At 37.1% G+C, this 24,278-nt stretch overlaps 3 protein-coding genes across 12 annotated transcripts; all 3 read right to left on the bottom strand.

The window, feature by feature from the left end:
* Nucleotides 1-600: 600 nt before the first annotated feature.
* Nucleotides 601-7,235, bottom strand: LOC135588261 (biogenesis of lysosome-related organelles complex 1 subunit 2-like). 10 transcript variants are annotated; one of them, XM_065080313.1, is made up of 7 exons: nt 7,065-7,235; nt 4,535-4,768; nt 3,494-4,452; nt 3,284-3,366; nt 1,978-2,110; nt 1,331-1,679; nt 601-784 (listed from the first exon to the last, which is right to left on the bottom strand). In XM_065080313.1, the coding sequence occupies exons 1-3, from the start codon at nt 7,200-7,202 to the stop codon at nt 4,360-4,362; spliced, it is 465 nt and encodes a 154-aa protein (XP_064936385.1). In that variant the 5' UTR covers nt 7,203-7,235; the 3' UTR covers nt 601-784; nt 1,331-1,679; nt 1,978-2,110; nt 3,284-3,366; nt 3,494-4,359. The 10 variants fall into 10 exon arrangements, with proteins under 10 accessions (XP_064936385.1, XP_064936382.1, XP_064936383.1 ...); XM_065080310.1 differs by having other exon boundaries at nt 3,284-4,452; XM_065080311.1 differs by having other exon boundaries at nt 1,388-1,679; nt 3,284-4,452.
* Nucleotides 7,236-7,745: 510 nt separating this feature from the next.
* LOC135588260 (uncharacterized) lies at nt 7,746-13,673 on the bottom strand. Its single transcript, XM_065080309.1, has 6 exons — nt 13,383-13,673; nt 12,869-13,011; nt 11,409-11,552; nt 9,884-10,069; nt 9,259-9,383; nt 7,746-8,140 (listed from the first exon to the last, which is right to left on the bottom strand). Exons 1-6 carry the CDS (start codon nt 13,585-13,587, stop codon nt 7,915-7,917), a joined length of 1,029 nt encoding a protein of 342 aa, XP_064936381.1. The 5' UTR covers nt 13,588-13,673; the 3' UTR covers nt 7,746-7,914.
* A 1,005-nt stretch (nt 13,674-14,678) lies between these two features.
* Nucleotides 14,679-18,953, bottom strand: LOC135588259 (H/ACA ribonucleoprotein complex subunit 2-like protein). Its single transcript, XM_065080308.1, has 4 exons — nt 18,700-18,953; nt 17,959-18,028; nt 16,099-16,204; nt 14,679-15,252 (listed from the first exon to the last, which is right to left on the bottom strand). Exons 1-4 carry the CDS (start codon nt 18,824-18,826, stop codon nt 15,091-15,093), a joined length of 465 nt encoding a protein of 154 aa, XP_064936380.1. The 5' UTR covers nt 18,827-18,953; the 3' UTR covers nt 14,679-15,090.
* Nucleotides 18,954-24,278: the final 5,325 nt, after the last annotated feature.

Genomic DNA, 24,278 nt, shown 5'->3' with positions numbered 1-24,278 from the left:
ACAATTGGCTAATTTACAGCTTCGGCAAACATATCACGAAGAAAAAAATGAAACCCCTTGTCGTGTCTTGATGAGTGCAATTCATGTAACATCTCATTAATCCCACATCAGAAGTGGACAATGTGTATGATTAGCTTATAAGAACCTGATGAGTGTACTATGTTAACTTCCGCTTAAGCATTTTGATCCGCGATTGAAGGACCAAAATGGAGTTATTGGTCAGTTGGCTCATCAGACTCGGGTCATGACATTTGGTATCAGAGCCGACCTAGCATTTGGACAGGATGAGAGGACTCGAGTAGGAAAGGACTACCCGTGAATGGAGTCAGAGAACTCATCACGACGTGGAGCCACCACTGAGTTAATCCTCACATGCACTATGCTAGGATTCGATCTGAAATATGTCGGGCCGAGGACGTCAGCTAATTGAGTTAGGGATAATGTAACATCCCATTAGCCCCACATCGGAAGTGGACAATGTGTATGATTAACTTATAAGGGTCTGATGAGTGTACTACGTTAACTCCCGCTTAAACATTTTGGACTCGGGTCGTAACAATTCACACCCACAGACTTCCACCTCCGACAAAAGATTCATGGTGAAGGCCACAAGAACTCAGACATGTCATTATAAAACTCTTCAAGGAATATGCAAATACCAAAAAAGAACAAAGAGGCTCTTAGAGCATCACCGGCATAGCTGGTATCGACCTTTCACCTCTTTCCAGCTTGTTCAGACTCCCCAGTTTTGCTCTCTCAGCACAGTTGACCGGACAATGTAATCCTACAATGAGATGAGGAACTAGTGATTAAACACCCAAGCATGTTTCTTTTAGCAACATTTGACATGATAGAAAGTGTCAAGACTTTAACAATTTATCACAAAGTTCTAGGCTCGAATCCTACTTACATCACTTACTTTTCGACCTTTTACACAAAACTTAACATGGTAGGTCCAATATGAAACTAATTAGACCAGAAACCTAACATATCTCAACTAAATTTAGGGAAAGCAACAATGTCCAGGAGAAACGGGTGGGGTTGAACAAGAAAAGCTTAGGTTCCATCTTGTTATCTCCGTGTCTCTAAATGAGAGGTAACAACACCAAGAGCACAAGTAACAATGATATCTCAGATAATTCTCCAGGAAGCTAACAATGCAGTAAAATACATGACTGTAATTATTGTCTTGTTATATCTATCAATAATAATACTTGCAGTATGATACTAAATATTGATTAACAAATTATAGTGAGAAACTAAAATATATCACGTCAATCAGTTTAGGTTTTCAGGCCATAAACATTATGATGCAATTAACTGATCTTACATGAGTCTACGATCATGGTGGATGAACACAAAGAGGTCAGAGGAAATTCCAACGAACCAGGAGTTCTTCAGGAGTAACTTGCAAGGAGTCATCGTGCAAAAGAATCAACACACAAGAGGTATCCTTCCAATTTTCTTGGATAACTTGTCAGACATGTCATCTCCTGTGCTACCTTGAAGCTGACTAAGCAATTTTCTGCCACCTGATTGCCAGATAGGATCTTTCATCACGGTGATCAATGGTGGATGGAAAAAAAGTGAGGTTCCAGACATTTAAGCGGACTTAGGAGTGCTCTAAAGCCAATTTGTTATCACGAGGAGTCTTGGTGTAAAATAGTCAAACCATTTCCCTTCAAAATAATAAATGAAGTTAATTATTTAATGAACATAAGCCAATTATTCATCTAACACAAGCCAATTATTCTGTATGATATTATTCATCCAAAGTCAACAATTATAATCCATTAAAAATATGAAAAATAATTTCCATATAGAACACGTAAATCTGTGGTGCATTTGCCCAGTAGCATTGAATACCATGGAAAATTAGAAGAGAGTCACATATATGCACGTTCAGCATATTTCATGATCGTGTTCTCTAATTCAGTTTCCAGACAAATGACAAAGAACAAGTAGATTAATACATACCTTTGTGTTCAGCATGTTAGTACCGGTAGGTCTTCTGATTGCACGTCTACTGAGGCTGATTTGCACAGAAATGCTGGCTTCAGACTGATCTAATCCCATACTAGCTACTACTTGTGAAATTATGGTCAGAAACCTGTTTGCAGGTAACACATAAGGAGCTAATTCCACATTTAGGAACAAGATATAATCTACCCACGAAGAAGGCCTTGACAACAACCAAAATTGACTTTAGCTTTCTCAAAAAAGTCAAGCCAGATATGATCTGGGGAGCATTAACTTGAAGATCCAAAATAACTAAATGCAAATTTACATGACCAATGCACCTTGGCAGGAAATTGTGAGGGGTTCCCAGACAAGAACAGGACATTCGTCTTGTATGCACTTACATAGGTCAATAAGAAAAGATGACGCTAACTTAACATGTAAATTGGCAATCACATTTTAAAAAAATCAGAAAAAGATGACGCTAACTTCAATCACCCAAATCATCACCCTACAACAACAGAGAACAAAAGCGACAAAATGATCAAAGGATCCATAGGCCTCTCAACGTTTATCAACCTGTTTACAGTCGGAATGCCTGAGGCCCTTGCCAAGTAATTTTCATGCAGAACTGAAGGTGGCATTCAAAATACCAATAGCTCCGGCCACTGGGTCAATCCATAGCTGTATCTAAGACTAGCATTTAAACTCTAAACTTATCCAGACATACAATTTACAATTACTCATGTGTATGTCTCTGATTCTCAGTCACTTGTTCAGACATATCCCGATTCTACGTCTCGGCTTATGTTACAGTCACTTCTTCAAACCAAGGGGGGAACAAGGTCTACTTCCATCAATGCCATCTATGTCAGAGATCACAGGTAATTTATTGTGCCCCCTCCCCCCCCCCCCCTCTGTCTCTAAAACTTACATACAACTGCACAATCACCTGGAGATGCTATTGGTAGGAAAGACACTAAAGGCTAAATCGTCAGGTAGTAAAAAGTTTCTCCTCTCTCTGATTGAAATGCTGATGGATTATTCTCTTTCACACCTTTTGTTGGAATTGTGAAGCTCAAGTTTCTGAAATCACATGCTTCGTCAACCTTTGCCAATTATGTCGGGCAAGGTGAGGTGAGGCCTGAGCGCCTCGCAAACCCCCTTGAAGCGCTGCTCCGGCGCTCGCCTGAGCCCAGGCGTTGGGCGCCTCGAGCGTTCGATTGGACTTGATAAGTTGGTTCAATGGAACCAACTAACGCTGTGACCTGACAGCCCCAACCCGACCCACTGAAAGAAAGCAGAGGTGAAAATGAAACCCTACCTTCGTTCGCTCCGCCCACCGCCGTCGTTCGTTCCGTCCGATGTTACAGCTCCGTTTGTCGCCGTCGACAACGTCATCTGCTACTGTAGTTTCATCCGTTAGCAGCTGCAGTTTAGTCCGCCGCCCTCTCCTTCCCCCATCTTCCCTCTTTAGAACCGTTTAGCAGAATAGATTTGAGCCGTGAATAGACTATTTATGTCTCAAGCAAACCTCTTTGAGATGATCCCAGAGATCTCCCAGGCTCGTCTTCGTCCCCGCTAGATCTTGACGCCGACTCCATTTAATCGCCTTCCTCCTCTATCGATAAGTAATTTAGCGAAGTAGGTACATTCCATACACGGAAGAGTTACATATCGACGAGGAGGATGATGACGTAACTATGTGATGTATTTGGTATAGGAAGTATATCAATATAACAACTTTTTCCAGCTAAGATACTACTTAGATACACATTACCTTTTATCCAAATACTTTATCGGTAGCATTCGTTTACCACTCAATCACTCTGATCTATATTTTCTGGTCTATTTATAGAAAATAAGAATATTATATTATATGCATAAAAGAAAGATAAAAATTAACAAGTCTTTTTAACTTTTTAGATTATATCTATTTTATTCTAAAAAAATTAAAACTTTTTATTCATAAGATTAAGTTTAATTTTAACCGTGTCTATTTAATTTTGATCCTTCGATGCTCAAAAATAAGAAGGATAATTCAAGTAGCAATAGCGAAGAAAAAGACAATAAACTGAACTTTTATTAGCTACTTATGATTAAAAATATTTTAATAATTATTATTGATACGAAGAATATTTTCTATTTCGATTGATGCAGAATTTCACAACAGTATCATATTATTACAGTAGCTCAAACGAAAAAAAGATCCACTACATTCTAATGTTCTTATGTGCTTTCTCGATAGACTGCTTGAAGACTTATTAGCTGAGAATGAAAAACTAAATCTCTGGTTCATATCACCATAAGTTCACAAACCTTCTCTTCTCTGATCAAAGGTCAAAAAGGTTATATATAATTAGTGTGATACACTTTGTCAACCATCTAAAACACAATATGTTACAGCAAAAAGAAAACGTTCTTTGTCATTAGTATTACCACTGGTGAACAAGAGACGGCCCAAAGGCTCCAAACAAGCATCAATTTTAATGACTGATTCAGAAAGGAAAAAATATGATTACTTAAACTTGCAAATCAAAGTTTAAGTAGGAAGATTATGATGTGCAGATTGTACCTTCTTTTCAAGTAAAGAAACATATTTATCAAGCATTGATACAACAGCTTCAAATTCAGTAAGTTGCTGGTCTATCTTCTCAATTTGCTGGACATACTCTTCAAATCCATGATTTTTCTCACATAGTTGCTCAACAAAGACTCTCAGGCCAGCTGCAACATCTCCATATCCATTGTATTCCTCAGCTACTCTCTGGTTCATTTTTTCCAGAAGCAATAGTTGATTATTTGTTCCCTGAAATGGAAAAAATCTTCATTATAATGAGAAAATTGTGGTTGTTCCCACAGAAGTATCAGATGGATAGAAATTTATTTATAATAGAAGTTCATAGGCAGAAAAAGATGAAATGGGATCATGCTTGCATCATCTAGCATACACACATTTTTTAGGCAGGAAACATATGGATCATTTACAAAACAAATTCGTCATGAATCAACAACAAGGTCGTAAAGTGCTAACAAATTCATCATGAATCAACAACAACATCAGTTAAGAGTCTAGTTTCTATTAAAATCTTTTTTCATGTCCCTCTACCTCTCCTCATACCACTATAATAATTATTCTACCTCTTCTTACTGTAGATATCTTGAGCATATATCAATACCATAAAGGATTCTTCCTCATTTTACCCTCTATCATAATTTATCATGAATCATGAACATAAATTTCTTTCCCTGTTTGGTGGATAAAGGAAAAGTAAGCAATTATAATGCCTAGCGTGTTGACTCATTTTTTAGAACATATTCCACTAGGAGTATATGAGTGAAAAAATGTTGCTCCATTAACTGAATGAACACATATGGGACACTGCAGCTTCTTGTTGTTGTTGTTGTTGATATATAGAATGACACGAGAATTGCATTTAGGCAAACTGTAATAGAAGATAATAATAACATTTTTTTTTAACAATCTACTGGATAGTTCTTTTGCATCACACACATGCAAACATCTTAGAGGTGCTTCCTAAATTTACAATGGAATATAGCTAGAAAAGGAACCTGTGTTTCCAGTACCAAAATGCTTAATATCAGGACATTCTTCAAAATTTTCCTACTAAATTTAGAAATTAAGATCCATTTAATACAATTTAAGATTCAAGTCCAAATCAGATATTGTAAACAGAAGGGAAAATACTCAGAAATGCTTGGTTTCCCCAGTGTCATCAGTTCAATAATCATAACTGTAGCCAATGCATGAGCAAGGCCCTCTTGGTCAGTTCAACTTTATTGTAGATAGAATGGGGCTTTCCCTTGTAAAAATAAAGCAATTAATTAATCATGAATGTGATAGCATTTGATGCTACTCTGCCATCATACACATCATTAAGTGCCAATACTGGCAACTCAGGCGACGTTGTCATTGATCTTCTGCATTCACAAATGATATGAATAACATACCTAATCATAAAAAGAGAAGAGTAGAAAGCGCTACAAGAAAAATTATGTTCTAACACATAGCTAAAGAAAAAGGAGGAGCCCATAGGTCTTTCAAATCCCAACTAGTTTATGTCCGAATTAATCCTTCACATCGCTTACCCTATTGAGGGTTATTTCCTGCTAAACAGAGACAGTTGGCACTATTGTGTTGATTGCCAATATCTCGTATGCTATCTCTGATGTTACTCTCGAGAGGTGTTACCTCCATCTTGCATTAATGCAGCCTACCTCTCTTCTGTAATTTCTAAAAAGTATGCTATTGTTGGCTCTAATAGTGCTTCTTTTTTTTTGTATATTCCATTACATCAAATGGCATACATGACGCTTACACGTAGATTCAAACTTGAGACCTATCACTAATGCAACAATGCACTAACAAACTCAGATATCTCAACCGAGACAATAGCGCTTATTGTTAACATAAGGTTATTTCATATGAACTACATTCAGACCGAATGGGCTAGGCCTTTTGCCACAAGATGCAGAATAAGTACACCACTATTGTATGGTTGTCCAAAATAATGATAAGTTTATTTTACTCTTTGTGGAAGTTAACTAAACATGTCAACTAGGTGCCAATTCAGGAATGGTGTGACAACCAAATGTCTTCACTCACAAGAATTTCTTTCAGCCACGGAGAGAAGAGGAACAATGTTAAAGCATGACTGACGAGAACAGATAACTGAACTATAATGATGGAAGTTAATAATCTTTCTAAAGAGTAATCATCATAAAGGTAATAAAAAGAAACAAATTAAGGTGAGAGCATGATTTGAGGATCAACAGTTTTGGTCTGCAAGCAATTAAAAAACTGTACATAGTTTGATCTGAAGATATTTTTGTTTGAACTCTTTCATAGTCGATGCGAGTTCTTACCAATTTTGATAGAAATGACTCTGCAGAATAAATGACAACAATCCAAGAGACTCTGCAGAAGAACCTCTAAATCCTGAAGACGAGTCCGAACGAAGCAATTTTGATAGAAATAAATGACAACAATCCACAATTTTCAATAAAATTAGGTAACTACTTGTCACAAGATACCAACATATGAAATCACGGAAACGAATCGAAGAGAAGATTCAATGGTGGACCTCGAGTTCGCCTTTGATCATGGCGGATATACTGGTGAAGAGATCGGCCAAGGATTCCGCAAGCTCGTGTCTCCCCGCCTCCCTCTTCTTCTCCTCCTCCGCCATCACCGCCTCCCTCTTCTTCTCCGCCTCCGCCATCAACGCCCTCCCTTCGATCGACTCCAGAAATCCCTATGCGTCGTCCGGTTCGGGGGAGGCCAAACTAGACCCAATAACCGGTGTTATTTCCGGTTCGGTTCAGGATAGCCGGTCCGGACCCGAAACCATCGGCCATAAGAGTATCGAGTCTTCTCGTATACGTATTTTTGTACAAGTGTCAAAGTGACGTACATACGTCCGTGCTTTTGTGTAAGTACACGAAGGATCAGTAAGAACTGTTCCCAGTAAACATGTAATGGCTGAGCCACTCTATTTGAAATATTTATGCAATTTCATTATTCCAATAAACAATTGCTTTCATTATGCAATTTCATTCGATAAATTTTATATTTAAAATATTAATTCATCCAATTGAGGATTTAAAACATCACCTGTCAATCTTTTTTACATAAAAAAACATTGGTATATATTTACCTTTGCCAAAAGAAAAAAAAAAGATTTATTTATTTCTCAGTGTCTATTGGCTTCAACAGGTACAGAACTGAATCCACCAAGAGGTACTCGTGAATGCTTGACAAATGCTTAAAAGAACATACCACAAGGAATTTTCACAAACACCAGAATTAACGATGTATCTTGAAATTACAACATCACTTACCGGCTTTCAACGAATATATTGTCTATCTTATGGCATAGAAAACAACTAACAGTAAGTTACAAAGAACAATCCTTTAACATTTTTTTTTCGTATTTAAGATGAGAATTTCAATATGAGCTTGTCGACATGAATGATTATATCATCGATGTTCGGCCGCATTGCAGGTTGGGGCTGTAACATCCAGAGCACAAACTGGTGGAGGTTCTCAGGATAAGGAGGGTTGTGTCCAGATGGCCATTTAATCTGTGCATTCATGACAGCTAACTGTAAGCTTCCTCCGGATTCACCGAGTGCATACTCAAATGGTGATGTTCCGTACCTGCAAGATCCAACAAAAGATAACAGGAGAGATGTTAAGGGTATCAGTAAGAAGAAATTATTCTGCTCAATCAGTGGAATTTGGTGAAAGACTAGTTTGTGAAGGATTTGAATGTTTCTACCAATGAGAATCACCAAACTTAATTGATCTCTCCATAGGGAAAAATCGAAATACTAATATGCCCATCAGCCCCGTGTTGTTTTCACCAAAATGAAGCAGCTGTTCTGCGTCCTACAATCTCCACCCTCAGCAACATTTTTCAGTTAAAACATTTTTCCTATAACAATGATTAAGGTTCCTCGTAAATATAATCAACAATACTGTACTCCCTATGTGTTCTGTAAGGGAAAATGAACAAACTGAAGAAAAGGTCATTTTAACTATATAGAGAATATAGTACGATACAAATGTCAGGCATCAGAAATCCTACAATATATATTACTGACCGTGGAATGTTTTATGATTTTAAATCGTGAATTTTCACATTGAAACCTGTACGGTACCCAAAGTATCATATTAGTTGTACGACTTTTGACTTCATCTTGGCGTTCAATTATATCAGCAGTATCGTGCTGTATTGTTCTCTTTTCACACTGATGTGAATAATTAACTCCAAACATCAAGGGATTCGAGTGATAATAGCAGAGAATAGTTACTTCTAGATGAAAAGTAGTGGATTCACTTTAGAATTGATATTATCGCTGAGGATATATGGTTAAGGTACAGTGTGTGTGCAGTGAGAAAGTCGAGTTTTAAGTCCAGTGAACATCATGTACGCATGTTATGTATTGTCTGAATGGAAAGAGTAAATTTCAAAAAAAAAAAAAACTTAGTTTGACATTAACTTAGAACACATAGATAGCCAGCATCCATCATCCATATTTGCCAATGCAATACTATTTTTTTGGTTTAAAGCGGTCTATCTTGTTAAGCGAAAGTGATTATCTGGTCATTTTGCATGTACAAATTTTGAAGAATGAAGTACAACAAATAACATATGTAAAACACAACAGAATGAAAATGACACTAAATGCGAGCAAAATACAAGGATGACATAATAATCAACAAGAAAATTGCATACCATTCAAGCATATAATACAAGGCATATAAATACTCACATTATCGCATACAGGGTACAACCGAGCGACCAGATATCTGTCCTCTCATCAATATCAGCATGGCTTGGACAGTCCCACAGCTCAGGAGCACGGAAGGGTGCAGAACAGTGCTCACTGGCCCATTCCTATACAGAAATTCATTAAATAAACCGGTGGAAGCATGTTAAAGACTCCATCAGTTTGTTGAACGGCAACATTTCTTTTTATGTTAACCAGGTTAATGTAGTAGAAGATGGAAGTAGATACTGTGACTGTCAAAAGTAGATGGTAAAGGCCTGTGTATATTGCAGCTAGATTACTAGAACAATTTGAGAAAATTTGAAGAATTATCAAGGAAGGCACCAACACATAAAATGATACAGTGTGCTTTTTTTCATTTCGAAACTGTTCCCATTCTCAATACTTTGTAGTTTCCTTTTGGATATTTCAGTGGTTCAATTCCAACTTAGCTCTTCAAACATAATTGATAAACTACAGAAGCAAAAGAAAATTCAGTTTGAAATCAGTCTAGTGTCTCTCTTATGATCTTGATGATTCAAACCTTTTTGAGACTACGACAATCAGTCAATATATAACAATATATCTTTTTTTATTTACCAAAATTTTCTTTAGAAGAGACCCATACCTGTAACTGTAAAGCCTCTGATCTCGAACGAATTTCTTTCCTTGCAGGGCGTGCACTTCCAAAATCCATTAAAATAGCAAGAGGAGGTTGTCCCTTCCTGTGAGTTATGAGAACATTACCAGGTTTCACATCATTATGAGCATATGGAGGATCAAAGCTGTGCATGTGCTTCAGACCAGCACAAAGCTGTATGCAAACAGAATGCAGGATGTCAATGTCGTAATTAAATATGACGTGAATGGTAATTTTATCAAGAAATAGAGACTGAAGAGGAACTGAACATAAGAGACAATATAGGCATGTTTAAATGACAACAAACTTAACTCCTGGACACCATACTTTAAATGAAACCAGACAAACATTACAACGATAAATTGACCGATAGTTCTCTTAACATAAATCTGTGTAAATTTACAAGAATGACAACAGTTTTTCAACGCAGAACAAGTGATTACAGATCTTTTGCAGTAGATACTAAAATGCTTTGTCAGGAATGACATTCCAGTCAAAAGAAATTGTTGTACACTTGTACTATGTTTCACTGAACATATAGCTGGGAGCAAATGCGGAGTTAATAATGTAGAATCATAGAACATCAATTTCTCCCTTTCAACCACAGTATCAAGACAATCCAGGTGGGTGTAGGGACAAATAAAGGTCCAATTGGTGGCAATTATGACACTATATTATAATTAGAATATATGAGGTAGAAACAGCCTCAAATGATTGCAAGCCAATGTGTCCACTTCAACAAACTGAATGCTTTCTTACAACATAAGAGAAAAGGAAGATAAAGAAGTGCAAAAACTTGAAAACCAGCTTGTAGAAGAAATTGGTAAGTCCTTGTGGGTCTGTGAATATAATTTGAATCTCAATCAAAGCAAGTCAGTACCAGAGGACGAGTGATTTTCTAACACTACTTCCTTTCAAGCTGATGTTACATTTGAATAGTTTGTAAATATCAAACATACAAATAGTTCTTATTAACTCTTCTATCTTATGAAACATATCCATCATGATTTCGACCTTTCTTTTTTGACAGCAGTCAGTGCAGATGAAAAAAAAAAACCCTTCCTTGGGCAACTTAAATAATTTTCATTTGTTTCAATTTTGTTCTCATAATTACTATCCCATGGCTCTCCTTAAACTTTTAAAATTTCCTATTTTTATTATTGTGAAATTAAATAATTCTAAAGCATGATTAAGTCCTATTTTTTACTGTCAATACTACTAAGCATGAATAGAGAGGAGGCAACAGCCCCTGTTTCCATATGGTTTTCACTGGCTAAATGATCTGGGGAATTGGGATACTTCAACCCATTATAAACCAAATCATAATAGAAACAATATAGAAGGAACAAGATAGACATCTAAGAATTTAAGACTGCACCAAGATTAAGATATCTGATCAAGATAATGTTAATTGAAAATCAATTCTGCCATAGTGTTAATAGCCTCTGCAAGTTACATAAAGTCAGAATCAAAGAACCAAATACAAAAAGAAGACAGGAAGATGTAATAGTACCTGTCTGAAAATCTGAAGAACAGTTGTTGTTGTAAAGCTTTCCTTCTTTGATTGCATAATGGTAGCAATGTCAAGTAAAGTTCCATCCAAGTGAACCGGGAACAATAAGTAGGCTTCATGCTTCCGTGATATATCATGTGTGCCCTACAAACAGATCACTGAACTATTACAACTTGTTGAAGACAAATCACCTCTCCTATTTTGTGATGATACCATCTAAAACAGTAACAATTTTCTTTCCTGAACCACAAATATATGGGATCCTATGAGGTTTCAATGATAATATTTGAAAAAACAAAATTTACAACTAAAACTATATTTCCAACACCATATGTGACTCAAGTTTTGGCTTCAAAAACAAGTTAAAATTTCAAGTACGTGAACACTCAGCACTTTCCCTGACAATCAGAAAAGTACGCATTTTTGTGCATTACGTAAGCAGATAATGGCATCGATGTTTTTCTGACAGAACAGTGGAACTTCATCATGACCCAGCCATAAGTCATTTCTCATTTCTCAAATGATCCAAAATCATTTCTTTAACTCAAGAATCATAGACGCTATATGTTCACAATGTAGTGATACTACACTAAATTACCTTCATCCAGAACTTCTCAATTTAGAGTCAAGACTCAAGACTAAACCAATAACTAAAAGCCATGTTGCAAAGAAAGATTAGATAATGATGACAATACTAATAAACTTTTCTTGACAGCATGGCCAATAATTGTGGTCAACAACAGTGCAAGCAGTGTAGAAGTGTCCCCACATAAATGATCCAAAAACAAGGTGAACACGTAGTCGCACCATTAAATAGATCAATTTGTCCACTTTTATAAAAGACCTTGGTACAAGTCTCAGAAATCGGTACAACTTCAAGGAACCATCCAGTAAACATGCTTAAGAAAGACTTGACAAAAAAAATTTGCAGATTGCTTTTAGTTATCAGCAGAATAGAAACTAGGATCCTAAAATGCTCAAATAGGGGTGGAATTCACTGGTCAAAGTCATGGTTATTAACCTTATATGTTGACCAAACATGTGTGTCTAAAGCCCCAAAAAATGATAGAACAATATATATATATAGTGCAAAAACGATCATCATCTTGTTGAATATATAATGGCAAATTAGTTTCATTCTCTATTTCTGAATCTTTTCCGACATCTACAAAATAAATTAATTATATCATGTCTAATTTTGAAGTAATTAGTTGAGTTCACCGAGCATATTAATTTTCAGTATATGTCTTGCAATAACAGTTCCCATTAATGCAATTTGTAGAACGAGTTCACACCAAGAGTTATGAAGGTAAAGACCGATTATGAACACTTCATCTGTCCCTAGTCCCAAGGCAGTTTAGATATCTAGATAAAGATATAACCAAGCATACTGATTTCCTAACACCAAAGAACACCTAGAAATTTGAACAAGAAGTTCAACCTAAATACAAAAGAAGTACCTTTACGGGAATGATCGCATGATCGAGTAGGGGAAGCAGATTAGGATGACTGAAGAGGGACGAGACACGGATCTCCTGCTTAACCATCTCCAGCTGCTCCTCTGTTTGAATGATGACTTTCTTCATGGCATAAGTTCCATCATCTAAAGATATGCAGTAAATCATATAATATTAGTCAATACTAACCTCAAATAGCATAAAAACAAATAACTTTTTCTCTCGGGTTTTTTAGCAGTATAAATTGGTCAAAAAAGCACTACTGGAGAAATATTATCAGAAATTTCAATGGAGTGCCTTCCAATTTATTTGTTGAGCCATCACGGCTTCACGCTTGCACCTGATCAATAGATACGTTTGCAAAAAGAACTCTCTTTTTGTTTTACACAAAGCAAGACATTAGCAATGCAATTCATCAACATAGATCCAAAAAAAAATCAGAATCTGAAGACCAATTGCACTACGTCAGAATCGCGATTTAGTTAGAGCAGCCAGATCGCATATAGAGGGCGATTACCTGAGACGTGGGAAGGATTGATGGACTTCTTGCGGGCGAGGCCAGCGGCGCCATCGGCGACCACCTCTTTAACGAGGAACACGAAGGCGAAACCCCCCTCTCCGAGCTGCCTCACGATCCGGAAACGATTCTCGTTGATCCAAACGTCCCCGGCCCCGTTGACGGCGTCATAGAAGGAGTTCAGCCCCGAGAACGAGCACCCCATCTCTTTCTTTCTCTCTCCCCTGCCAATTCCCTTATGAAACTTGTGCGTCGGTCCTCGCGTTGGCTACTAATGGGGGAGAAGCGTCTCCTTCTACCAGTCTCGAATCTTGGAATCTTTAATGGAGAAAATGTTGTGGTTTGCGGAAACAGATCTGTCCTCGAAAGTAGATGTTATTAGGTCAACGTAAAACATGGTAGTGAAATTAACTCCCAAGTTTCTGTTAAGAGAATCAAATCGGACATGTTTTCAAGCATTTGTTTCGGAAAACATCCGACTTTGCGCCACAAGCAGCTATTAAACGCGCCGCGTGATGCTCGCTTGGGTTGAACAGGGTTCATTCAGTAAACTCTACTTGATTTGTCGATGGACCCCACCGATCACCGTAAGAAGAAGGGGGTGAAGCCTGTCATGATCCCATGTGCCCCCCATCTATCATGCCATGTCATACGTAAAGCCTGACAAAAGTGTGCCACGTCACTGAGGACACTGTACAGCTCCTCATCATGAAATCTACAATGATCAATGCCTCAAAGTCGGCCCTTCACCGAGCTCGCCTAAACAATATTAGGCCTTCACCAAATTTACATGCTCGATCAAATCTGTTTTCTTTATGGTGAAAATTTATTTTTCACCAATTATTTTTCGAATATTCCATATATTTGGTGAAGAAAATTGATGTACTAACTGATTGACAAAATTTACATGATCAATTAAATCTTTTATATATATATATATAAACAATATTCATCGTATCGTATCGTAACATATCGCTTGATATATACTGATCATATGAACAATACATATCAATTTATTGATACATTTTACTGTATCATATAATTATAATTTAAATAAGATAAGATAGTGGAACCCCTAACCCTTATTTTCAACATGAAACTATCTTCAGAATTATCCGACTCAGAATATTCTAATTTCATCAAATTATCCTCGACTAGAAGAACATTTTTTTGGCATTTTGTTAAGTTACCCTGTGCATAATCAAATCTTCATAAGGTGAAGAATAATGATCATAACTTGTGGGCATACACTTGTTCGTTAGGATCAAATCAAATCAGACACAACCATTCAGTAAGTGTTCTAAACGAAGGCAAACTTTAGATTGATGTCTTGAATTCTTGGACTGACATGACGTTACCAGTCAATAGACTAACAACAAAACCTGACAATGAACCAGAATTCCACCACTTTCAACTACCCTGCATAGCAATCAACCCATTTCTCCATCTGTATCCGCAACATCAAGCTTCTACAATCACTGCACAGCTGAGGGAAGAAGAGTAAGACTAGTAACGAAAGGGGTAGATAAAGCTCATGCACAGGTATTTAGATCGACTACTGCAAATATTTAAAACACTGCTAATGATACACCACCATTATGTGATGGTGACTCATAAACACAACGCTGAGCATGTTGGCAAGTCAGATTATACGGAACAACCAGGAAGCATAGATGGCACGTAAGGTGAGCTTAAACGTTCCCCAATCTCAGAAGAGGGAGGATGCCATCTCTTTCACATCTGCTGCGACCTGGTTGAAGTCTCCCTGCAACTTCTCTTGCACTTCCTGGGCCAGCTCCCCTTTGGTTGGCTTGGTCATGACCAGTACACAGCATGTTGGCCTCTTGGTGACCCCAGCAACTGCAAGATCCTAAGAATAGGAGAGGAAAAAGAAGAAATATAAGCATCGTCCGGAGAATCTATTTCTTTCTTTCAGAACATTGCCGAAAACTTCACACTATACCAAGCAGTTGCTTGATTTATGAGTATATGACCTTTTCTTGATTAGACTCTACTAACATGTAAACAAGCAACTATAGCTGGGAACAAATGTGAAAGTAAAGATCAGTGAAGACTTATGTGCCGCACTTGCAAGTCAATGGGCCTCCAGAGACACCTCCATTGATTTTGTGAATATCTACTTATTTAGAAAAGCAACTTCTAATTGTAGAACTAACCAGAGCATTGAAAGCAATTCAATGTCCACATAGGAGTCAAACAATTCCTCAATAGAGGACGAAAACCCTTTTTTAATCAGCAAATGGCATACAGGGTGATTAATAAGAATGAACTAAGAGTATGTTACAAGAGATTACATGGAAGAACTGTATAATTGCATATCATCATTGCCTGAGGCTACATAATTGCAGCCAAGTAAAACAGGGTAATTTACAAAGGACACCAGATTAGCTGTTTATAGCTAAGAAGAAGAAATTTCAACATCAGTAAATCTTGGTTTCATTAATTCCAAAGCTAAAAATATTACTATTTTATCCAAACAATCCCACTGGAATATTTCAAAAGAGGATGCACAAATATGAAGACTAAAAGATCAAGACAGTGCTTAGACAAATGAAGACAGCTTGAAAAGGCTGGGATAACAACCTTGCATATTCAAATTACTTAATAATTCTAATTCGACATGTTTCTCCCCCGAATGGACATCCTAAGAATGAAGTTTAACAGAGATAAAAGGACAAAGATGAGTCCAACAAACCTCCTTCGAAGGAACATATATGTAGGGAATATCAGCTTCCTCCAATAAGATGGGCACATGAGTAATCACATCAATAGGGGAAATGTTACCAGCAATAACACACAATCTGCATCCAACAAATTCAAATCATGAAAGATATCTTGCTTCCAGAATTAACGAAGAAATTCTCCACTGATAAAATTATACTCTGGATAAAACCATGATTTATTTCGTAAGGGTAACAAAAGAAAGATTGCTATGCATTTTGATGATAACAATTAGAAGGCAATTGCAGAACATGTGCAGTAAGGAATACAGTGTGCATCAGATATCAGCATGGTTTTAAATATCAGCTAATCAGATATACGATCAACCAGGGTAAAAAGTGAAATAAGCCTCAAGTCACCAATTTTTTATCAGCTATTAAATTATGGTACATAACATTGTGCAAGACAATCTGAATATTGCATAAAAGCATGTATGGTAACACAATACTAACAGTAACAAATGTACACTACACAATTGTACATAATAACTAATATAGATTGTAAAATACAAGTGATAAATAGCATTATTCATAGCATATGATAAATTGAAATAGTACATATATAAGACTGCATATGATAACTAATATAAGTTGTAAAATACAAACGATAAATAGGATGATTCATCGCATATAACAAAATCATGAGATACCACATATATAAATAGATCAAATTTATGTAGCAACCACACCATCAATATCACAGAATAGTAAAAAGAACATCAATTATAAATTGATCAATAATAAACAGTTGAACTATAAAATTAAAAAAGATTTTCTTAAAACCACACCCTCTGATCCGTATCGTTCAATCCAACTGATCTGATTTGATTCGCATTTTAATTCAACTAAAACATTGATCTTTAGTAAAATTTGGCATAACTTCCAGTCACACTGTAAGTAGAAGCCAAGTACATCCAAATATCGAAAGCAAACTACAATTAATAACTTTAACAAAATACTACTTTCTCTAACTATGAGGCATCAATGAACTAAAAACAAAAACACTGCTTCAGGTCCAACTCAACAGGTCAAAGTTCTTTTAGAGGTTCAAAGTGCATATATGAAATATAACTTTAAATGGAACATATCAAAAACAAAATGCCCCTTAAAAAGTTGATATGCATCATTGAGAGCATTAGTGGCTTTCCACTTATTATGGGGTACCAGTTAGCTGAAAGAAAAAAAACACAATTTCAGCTAAAACTTTTACAGGTTCGGGGTGCATTAACTCTTTCATGCACTGCTTAATAAATGTCTGAGATCATCCATGAACAGCTTTGAATCTTTTGTCTTTCATACTATTTAAAAGCAAATTAAATACTTAAGAAAGAAACATCATCAAAAAGACCTTTTGGAAAAAAAAAAAAAGTGGCAAAAGAATGTTTAAAAAGATAGTTATAAAGGCTCATCAGATAGAAAATACAAGAAGAATTACACACTGGGAAAGCAAAGAAGAAAAACAAATTGAAAGGAAAACTTTATTGATTATGCAAATAATTGTATGGCAGAAAAATAGTCAGAGTGTAGTATACTAAACAATCTTTGTTTAATACTAATCCAAGTTATCTAGAATATGGAATTTCTTAACATTTCATGAAGATATCTCCAAAGAAAACAACAAAAGAGGGAAATAAGAAATTAATGACAAGAATCTAGAGCCTCCTCACTACATCACCATCAAAGGCATTGAAGCCAAGAATACAAGGCTTTTCATGCTACTTTTCATCTTTTAATATACGTGAGTTAATTGGGAAATCTTCAAAACATGAACTTTCTCTACCAACTAGAGATTCACTGTTAGCTAAAGCCAAGAGTAGATCCAGAAGAAAGCAAACCCTTTCTGGCCACGGCGGACACTCTTTACTACTTCCTTCACTCCCCGTTTCAAGCACTTCGCCTCAGCAGCTGGTATTTGAATAGAAAGATAAAATGTTGATGAATAATAACACAAGATATTAAAACCAAATAAGAGCAAGAAAGGAACAAATCTTGGTTCAATCTAGGTTTGATGGGGAAAAGAATTCTTTTGTTAGAACAGACAATTCCATTTCTTCCTTATGTTCTCAACAATCATAATCAACTAAAGTGATTTATGCTCAAAATATAAATACAAAAAATAAAAATATTGTCTGTAGAATGGAGGAAACATCCATACAGGACAAGTAAAAATATCTTCACTTGAGAGAATACAAGGACCAACGGAAACCAACCCACCATGAAAGAAGCTAAGCTCCCCACAAAGGAAACTATAAATTACAGAGAAACAAGGTGAAATGCAGAAAACGACATCAGAAACCACATCACTTAAGCAAACACTCCATCAATCAAACAATTAAAGCTGTTACGATTGTACCTCTTTCTAGACAGCAACAAAGTAATGATCTTCGCAAAGAAGAAAGAAAATGAACAATATCGAAGCAGCAAAGAAAACATCAAATACAAGGACAGGAACCGCCTTTACATTAAAAACCCCTAAAAATCCAACACACCAAAAGAAAAGGAACGGTCTTTCTCGATCAAAAGAGAGTCCTGCAAACACATAGGCAAGCCCAGTAGAAGGTTACGAAGGCCAATACCTCGTCGGACGAGCTTGAGGGTGCGCTTGCAGAGCTTCTTGCCGGCGAGGGGTTTGGCGATGGGGGCAACGGCCATCATCTTCTTCCTCTCTTTCACAGACTTTTCAACCTCGCTGTCGCTCCCCATCCCTCTCGCTCTCGATCTACCGACGGGTTCGTAAAAGATCGACCGGAGCGAAGAAGAACAACGGACGGCGGAGACGGGAGGAGGCAGAGGAGGAGGTGGGGCGGCTAAGGTTTTAGGAGCGAGAGAGCGCAAGGGTTTTATTGCCGTTGTGCTGTGGCTCCATCGGGTCACAGCCTCAATCAAACCTGACCTGGTCATTGACTCGGACACGACTCGGTCCCGAAATCTCCGAGTCTGGCATCAAACCCAACTCTGAGTTGACGGAAGGAAAAGTCGACGAGTATGACTAAATTTATTCTTTAAATAAAATGCGTAAAACATAAGAAAGCTTAAATTAATCGAAAAATTGGACTCAAATTAATAGTTATCGAAATCAATAAAAAAATAGACATAAATCTGTCTATATTCTATCACATACTAGACATAAATCTCTCGTATATTTTATCACAAAGTTCGTTGTATCATACCGTACCGACGTTTTGATCTGGGCTCGATATGGTACCAATATACCGGGCGGTACATCAGGACGTACCGAGCGAGACACCCTGGTGTATCGAATAATTTTTTATTTTTTATTCTATAGTAGTGCTACAGTATAGTACTATAGCACTATAACAATGTCAGACAGTCCGCGTACCGATAACATGTTGGACCGGTAAGTACCACTCATACTGGGCGGTACACTTCAGTACGAGAGACCTTTCCTATCACATAAATACAAAATAAACATAAATCTCTCATATATTCTATCACATAAATCTTAAATAATTATATATATATATATATATATATTTGTTTTTTAACTTTCATCCTCTTTAAATCCGTTAGAGAGAAAATTAAGAAGACAACTATTAAACTATGGCTATGACTATTAAGGAGGCATTGCAGATAGCTAGAAATAAGGCTTTACACATACATATCAAGCTGGAAACATACTAAATGATCATTGATGAAGCTGTAAACTCGAGATCAACACCATCGTGAGAGATTTGGGACATTATAAAGGACATTCGAGACTTGATTACCGTATTTATCTGTGCTGCTGCTGAGAGTGGAAGAGTTTCTCAGTCCAATATATTTTTTTGAGAAAGGCTGCTTTCCAAAGGACTGTGGAGTCCATTTTTTATGATCACCTTCACAGGTCATATCATATGCTTTTAGTAGATTAAAAAAGGCTCTTTCTATTGTAAAAAAGCTGTAGTTTATATGATTCTGTAGTTCTTATTTATATTTATAGTGAAAAAGTCAAATCATTTTTCATATGAGAATAAACTATAAGTTTCCATAAGTTAATCTAACTTCAAGTTTCTTATTATAAACATTGAAGAATTCATCCTCTCTAAAAGAAACTTAAAATGCCTCCATTAAAACCTCTGAATACATAGGATTTTCATAAGACAATCAAACCCTACAAGTCTTTGTATATTTGAAGTTCTTATAGTAGAAATAATCTAATTTCAGAATTACATGTTAACTCAACAGTAAGAGTGAATTGATTACATTGTGATCCTTCTTTGGTGGCTTGATAAAGGTCTAGAGGATGCATGTAGGTTCTGAAAAGAGAGAACCGTAGCAGATTAACTATGTCATAAAGGAGGAGGGATTACTACGAATGTAAATATGTCCCATCAATGAAATATCATTGTTACCTTTTGAAAAGAAGGTTCAGTTGATCTGCAGGTAAAATGATGGAGAGAATGAATGGCTGCAGTGACACCCAAAGAGGAGATTGAGATAAACTCGAATGCTTATCTAGTCTACTTCTTTTTTGTATGTCAAGCTAAATAGCTATGGTTGTGGCTAAGCCTAAGCATCATATCTTCACATCAAAGTGCCAGTTTCTGGCACTAACAATATCTTCGCTCTGAATTGGATGCTGATGCTACTAAAAGTGGAGAGATTTTAGAGTGATAAGGATGAAACAGCCACATATTTCTTCCAAAGATAACCAAATCATTTGATTGATTATAATAATAGTTAAGTACTATAATACTTTTATGGATTTATCGTGCCATTGACACTCTCGGTATCATCTTGAATACGGATGAAAAAGTTCGTTAAATCTCGTGAGTATAAATTTAAATTATTCTCGTTGAGACATAAGGTAAAAAGGATGGAGTAGATCGTGATTATCGAGTATTAATACATTACATCTATGTTTAGACATGGTAAGATATATCACAAAGTTAAGCATAAAAATCATTTATATAGTGAAGATTAGTGGTGCTAGAAAAGATAGCAAACACTGTAAGCACATTACTAAAAATAATAAAAAGAGATATTTAAAGAACTCTAATTTGATTATAATTGGCTATTGACAGTATTATTCAATGCAATAAAATATTTCTTTCTTCCATCAAATCTATGGTTTCTTCCCAACTAAAGAGCTCATTGAAGGTGATGCTCCTTATGTACATTTGATTAGATAGAATAAACAAATGGGGAATTCTGTTCTTTCAAACTAGCCTAGATTCTGCAAAAGAGCCAGTTCAATGAATGCTTTATTTCCTACGTTATTCTTCGACATAGCCTACAAATGCAACAGTTTGACCTCTTAAGCTGTGGTGGTGTATCCATTCCTTGTCTCAGTGGCTATGTCTCTTTGGTCATCACAGCTGATATTTAGTTTAGATTGCAAGCAAAGCAAATTCAAATTACAAGGAATATGGAATATATATATATTTATATTTATATTTAGGTGAAACATAAGAGCATAGGTGGGTTTAAGCCGCACATGGTGTAGCTTCCGATAGCCGGCAAAAAGAGAGAAGTAGAAGAAGAAGTGCTTAGGCCACTAAAGAAAGAGAGCATCCTCCATCTACATTACAGTGGCAGCCTTGGAGACAGGTGAAACCCTGAGTTAGGCCTACGAAAGAAAGTGGAAGAGACAGCACTGAGAGTCTCTCCGGTTAATCAATGGTGAAAATTTTTCCGAGATGGTCCGAAGATATAAAGATGGCCGATCTTTTTCGCCACAGTCTCTACCTTTGGACTCCAACATATCAGCATCATAGCGTTGATGCGATCTTTTCTAAAAGAAGCTGGAGATGATCCCAGTGCTCGCTCCATAAAAAATCTGAATGGTACAGAAAAGAAACTGTTTTGAGACATCACGTCCAGAGTTGTGTTGGCACTGCTGAATCATGCATGCATGCAGATGACAGAGATCATGATTGTGATGCAAGAGAAACTGGGAAGGAACTTCTGCTGTATGCACCACCCATGCATGCTTGCAGTTAAACCATAGCTTAATTATCATTGGCTATTGGCTCTTAGCTAATGAAGCAGTGAATCATGATAAGAATGAACTTAGAGGGAAGAATAAGATGTGAAGTGTTCCCCGAGCTTTCCTTTGGCCAAGTCCTATCTCTACAAATCACACTGTAATATATGTAGCTGATGAACCAAATCTGCTTGGTTCTGACTACTCTGACTGTGAAATCAAATGAAACATACTGCAGATAAGACATTACTCGATAGCATTTGATGTGTTCACTTCCCTGATGAATCATCTCACTGCTAGGATCATTAATGAGGCCATACTTCATACAAACTTTGACAGCAAATGCTTTGACTCAACAACACAAGGATGGATAGCAACTTATTCTCACGATCCTTACACTAGAATGTACGATTGCTGATTACAAACTCCAAGGCACACGCACGACAAGCTACCGGGGACATATAACGGGACAAGAAAGCACATACCAAAGGGAAGATCAACTACTAGGCTGAATAAAGGATGGGTACAATGAAGCTACACGGCAGCCTTTTGCCCTTCAGCATCGGTGAAGCTGGTCTCATGGCTTTGAGGATTCACGACGCTGCTCGTATGGCTTTGAGGATTCACGACGCTGCTCGTATGACTTTGAGGATCCATGAAACGGCTCTTTTTGAAGTTGGCTATGAATGCAGAAGCCTTGCTGTCGACGTCTGGATCACCGACCCATCTCGTCCGGTCTTCATCGCTGGGTCGGATCTTCCTTGAGACGTACCTGGGCTCATGTTCGGCCTCTTCCACCATGTACTTTGGTTTGAAGAAGAGACAAGAAGAGGATTTGGAGGATGACTGACTTCCCCCCATCTCTCTCTCTCTCTCTCTCTCTATACCTTGCTACCGCACACTACTCCTCGGAGGAACACTGTGAGGTAAAGGTAACGGGAGCTTCTTAGCTCGGGAGAAGAGAGCTGCCTCCATTTATATAGGGTTGGGAGGCCTTGAGCTAATGGTGGCGATGGGAACCTTTTATGGACTCCAGCGGCGATGATAACCAGATGAACGGTGCAAGTTGGCCGCACTATGTGTGCTTCACATTTGAGAGAGACACCGATATGATTCACTATCTTCTCCTACTCTGTCAAATACTTGCTTTCTCTGACAACCACTCGGCTGGAATTAGTCGCTGGCGCATGAACCTTTCCGTGAAACTATCATCCATAATGACAATATAATATTTTTTGAGAAACTATTCTGCACTTAGGAGATTGGTTAGCAATGATTTGGCCTTAAAAGTAGTCCGGAAAACTCATTTCTCTCCTCGTCTGCACTCCAGTTTAGTTTTACAGAGAAAAGAATTATCTTCCAACCTCTAGATGAAGGATAGCGTATACTTCTTCTCGAGTCAATAAGATAAAGCATTAGATGCTTTGATCAAGAGAAGATAAAGCAATAGAAGCTGAGACGACTATAGCAGCTGCGAATCCGAAAAGCCATATATGAATAGGTATGTGTATAGAGAATACAAGATCTGGAATGGTTCTGAGTTGATTCCACCACCATGAAGAACCCATAAACCAAGTCAAAGTGCTCCGCTAATCGATATAATAAGCTGTCACGATCAGGAGATATTAGCTTCACCACTCTGTTGTTGGATTGGCATAATTAGCTGCAATATTAGTGGCATTGCCTGCTGTGATTCCAAGTAAAAGAAGAGTGGTCACGACATCATCTTCCTTGTTTCGTTCAAGTGCTGGAAGCTGTCTGGCTTCTATTCGTCTGCATGCAGTCCTTGTTTGGCTTACCCAACTAGCAGAAAAAATCACAGCAACATATCTTTAATGTTGATTGCTGTAATCACATTGTTTATTATATTGACAGATGCAGAATCTTAATCATGAAAGGAGATTTTGCTTGTTAGGCGAGGCCTATGCTTATGGCCATCAAATTATTCTGTCAGTACAAGTACGCGATCTGGATCAGTGTCGATCTGCCACTGGGGAGTGCCTGGTGGAATCCTACATTGAGATCTGATACCCTCTCGAGCTGGATATAGAGGGAATAAAGATCCAAGCAGAAGTTTTGTAAGAGAAGTTTCCGTGCAATGTAATCGGAACAAAATGACAAGTCTAGTGAAAGATTGTGTTGGGACTAATCATCTGAAGGGTTCTGTCTTATAGCTGAGACATAAATTATAATTGGAAGACGAATTTACCATCCCTATCTTGCCAAAAT

This window comes from Musa acuminata, chromosome BXJ1-8 (genome assembly GCF_036884655.1).
Source record: "Musa acuminata AAA Group cultivar baxijiao chromosome BXJ1-8, Cavendish_Baxijiao_AAA, whole genome shotgun sequence".
NCBI lineage: Eukaryota > Viridiplantae > Streptophyta > Magnoliopsida > Zingiberales > Musaceae > Musa > Musa acuminata.
Note: the sequence above shows the minus strand (reverse complement) of the source record. Positions and strands in the feature narration are given on the sequence as shown.

What these genes read in the sequence shown, in the direction of transcription:
- LOC135588261 (XM_065080310.1), bottom strand. Translation starts at nt 7,202, where the DNA reads ATGGCGGAGGCGGAGAAGAAGAGGGAGGCGGTGATGGCGGAGGAGGAG. An exon ending in TGATCAAAGGCGAACTCGAG is followed by an intron (nt 4,769 to 7,064) that starts GTCCACCATTGA and finishes TTTCCATTTCAG; the next exon opens with GGAACAAATAATCAACTATT. An exon ending in TTTCTTTACTTGAAAAGAAG is followed by an intron (nt 4,453 to 4,534) that starts GTACAATCTGCA and finishes TTTCTGAATCAG; the next exon opens with TCATTAAAATTGATGCTTGT.
- LOC135588260 (XM_065080309.1), bottom strand. Translation starts at nt 13,587, where the DNA reads ATGGGGTGCTCGTTCTCGGGGCTGAACTCCTTCTATGACGCCGTCAAC. An exon ending in CAATCCTTCCCACGTCTCAG is followed by an intron (nt 13,012 to 13,382) that starts GTAATCGCCCTC and finishes GCATATCTTTAG; the next exon opens with ATGATGGAACTTATGCCATG. An exon ending in ATGCGATCATTCCCGTAAAG is followed by an intron (nt 11,553 to 12,868) that starts GTACTTCTTTTG and finishes ATCTGTTTGTAG; the next exon opens with GGCACACATGATATATCACG.
- LOC135588259 (XM_065080308.1), bottom strand. Translation starts at nt 18,826, where the DNA reads ATGGGGAGCGACAGCGAGGTTGAAAAGTCTGTGAAAGAGAGGAAGAAG. An exon ending in GTCCGCCGTGGCCAGAAAGG is followed by an intron (nt 16,205 to 17,958) that starts GTTTGCTTTCTT and finishes TGTTGGATGCAG; the next exon opens with ATTGTGTGTTATTGCTGGTA. An exon ending in TATATGTTCCTTCGAAGGAG is followed by an intron (nt 15,253 to 16,098) that starts GTTTGTTGGACT and finishes TCCTATTCTTAG; the next exon opens with GATCTTGCAGTTGCTGGGGT.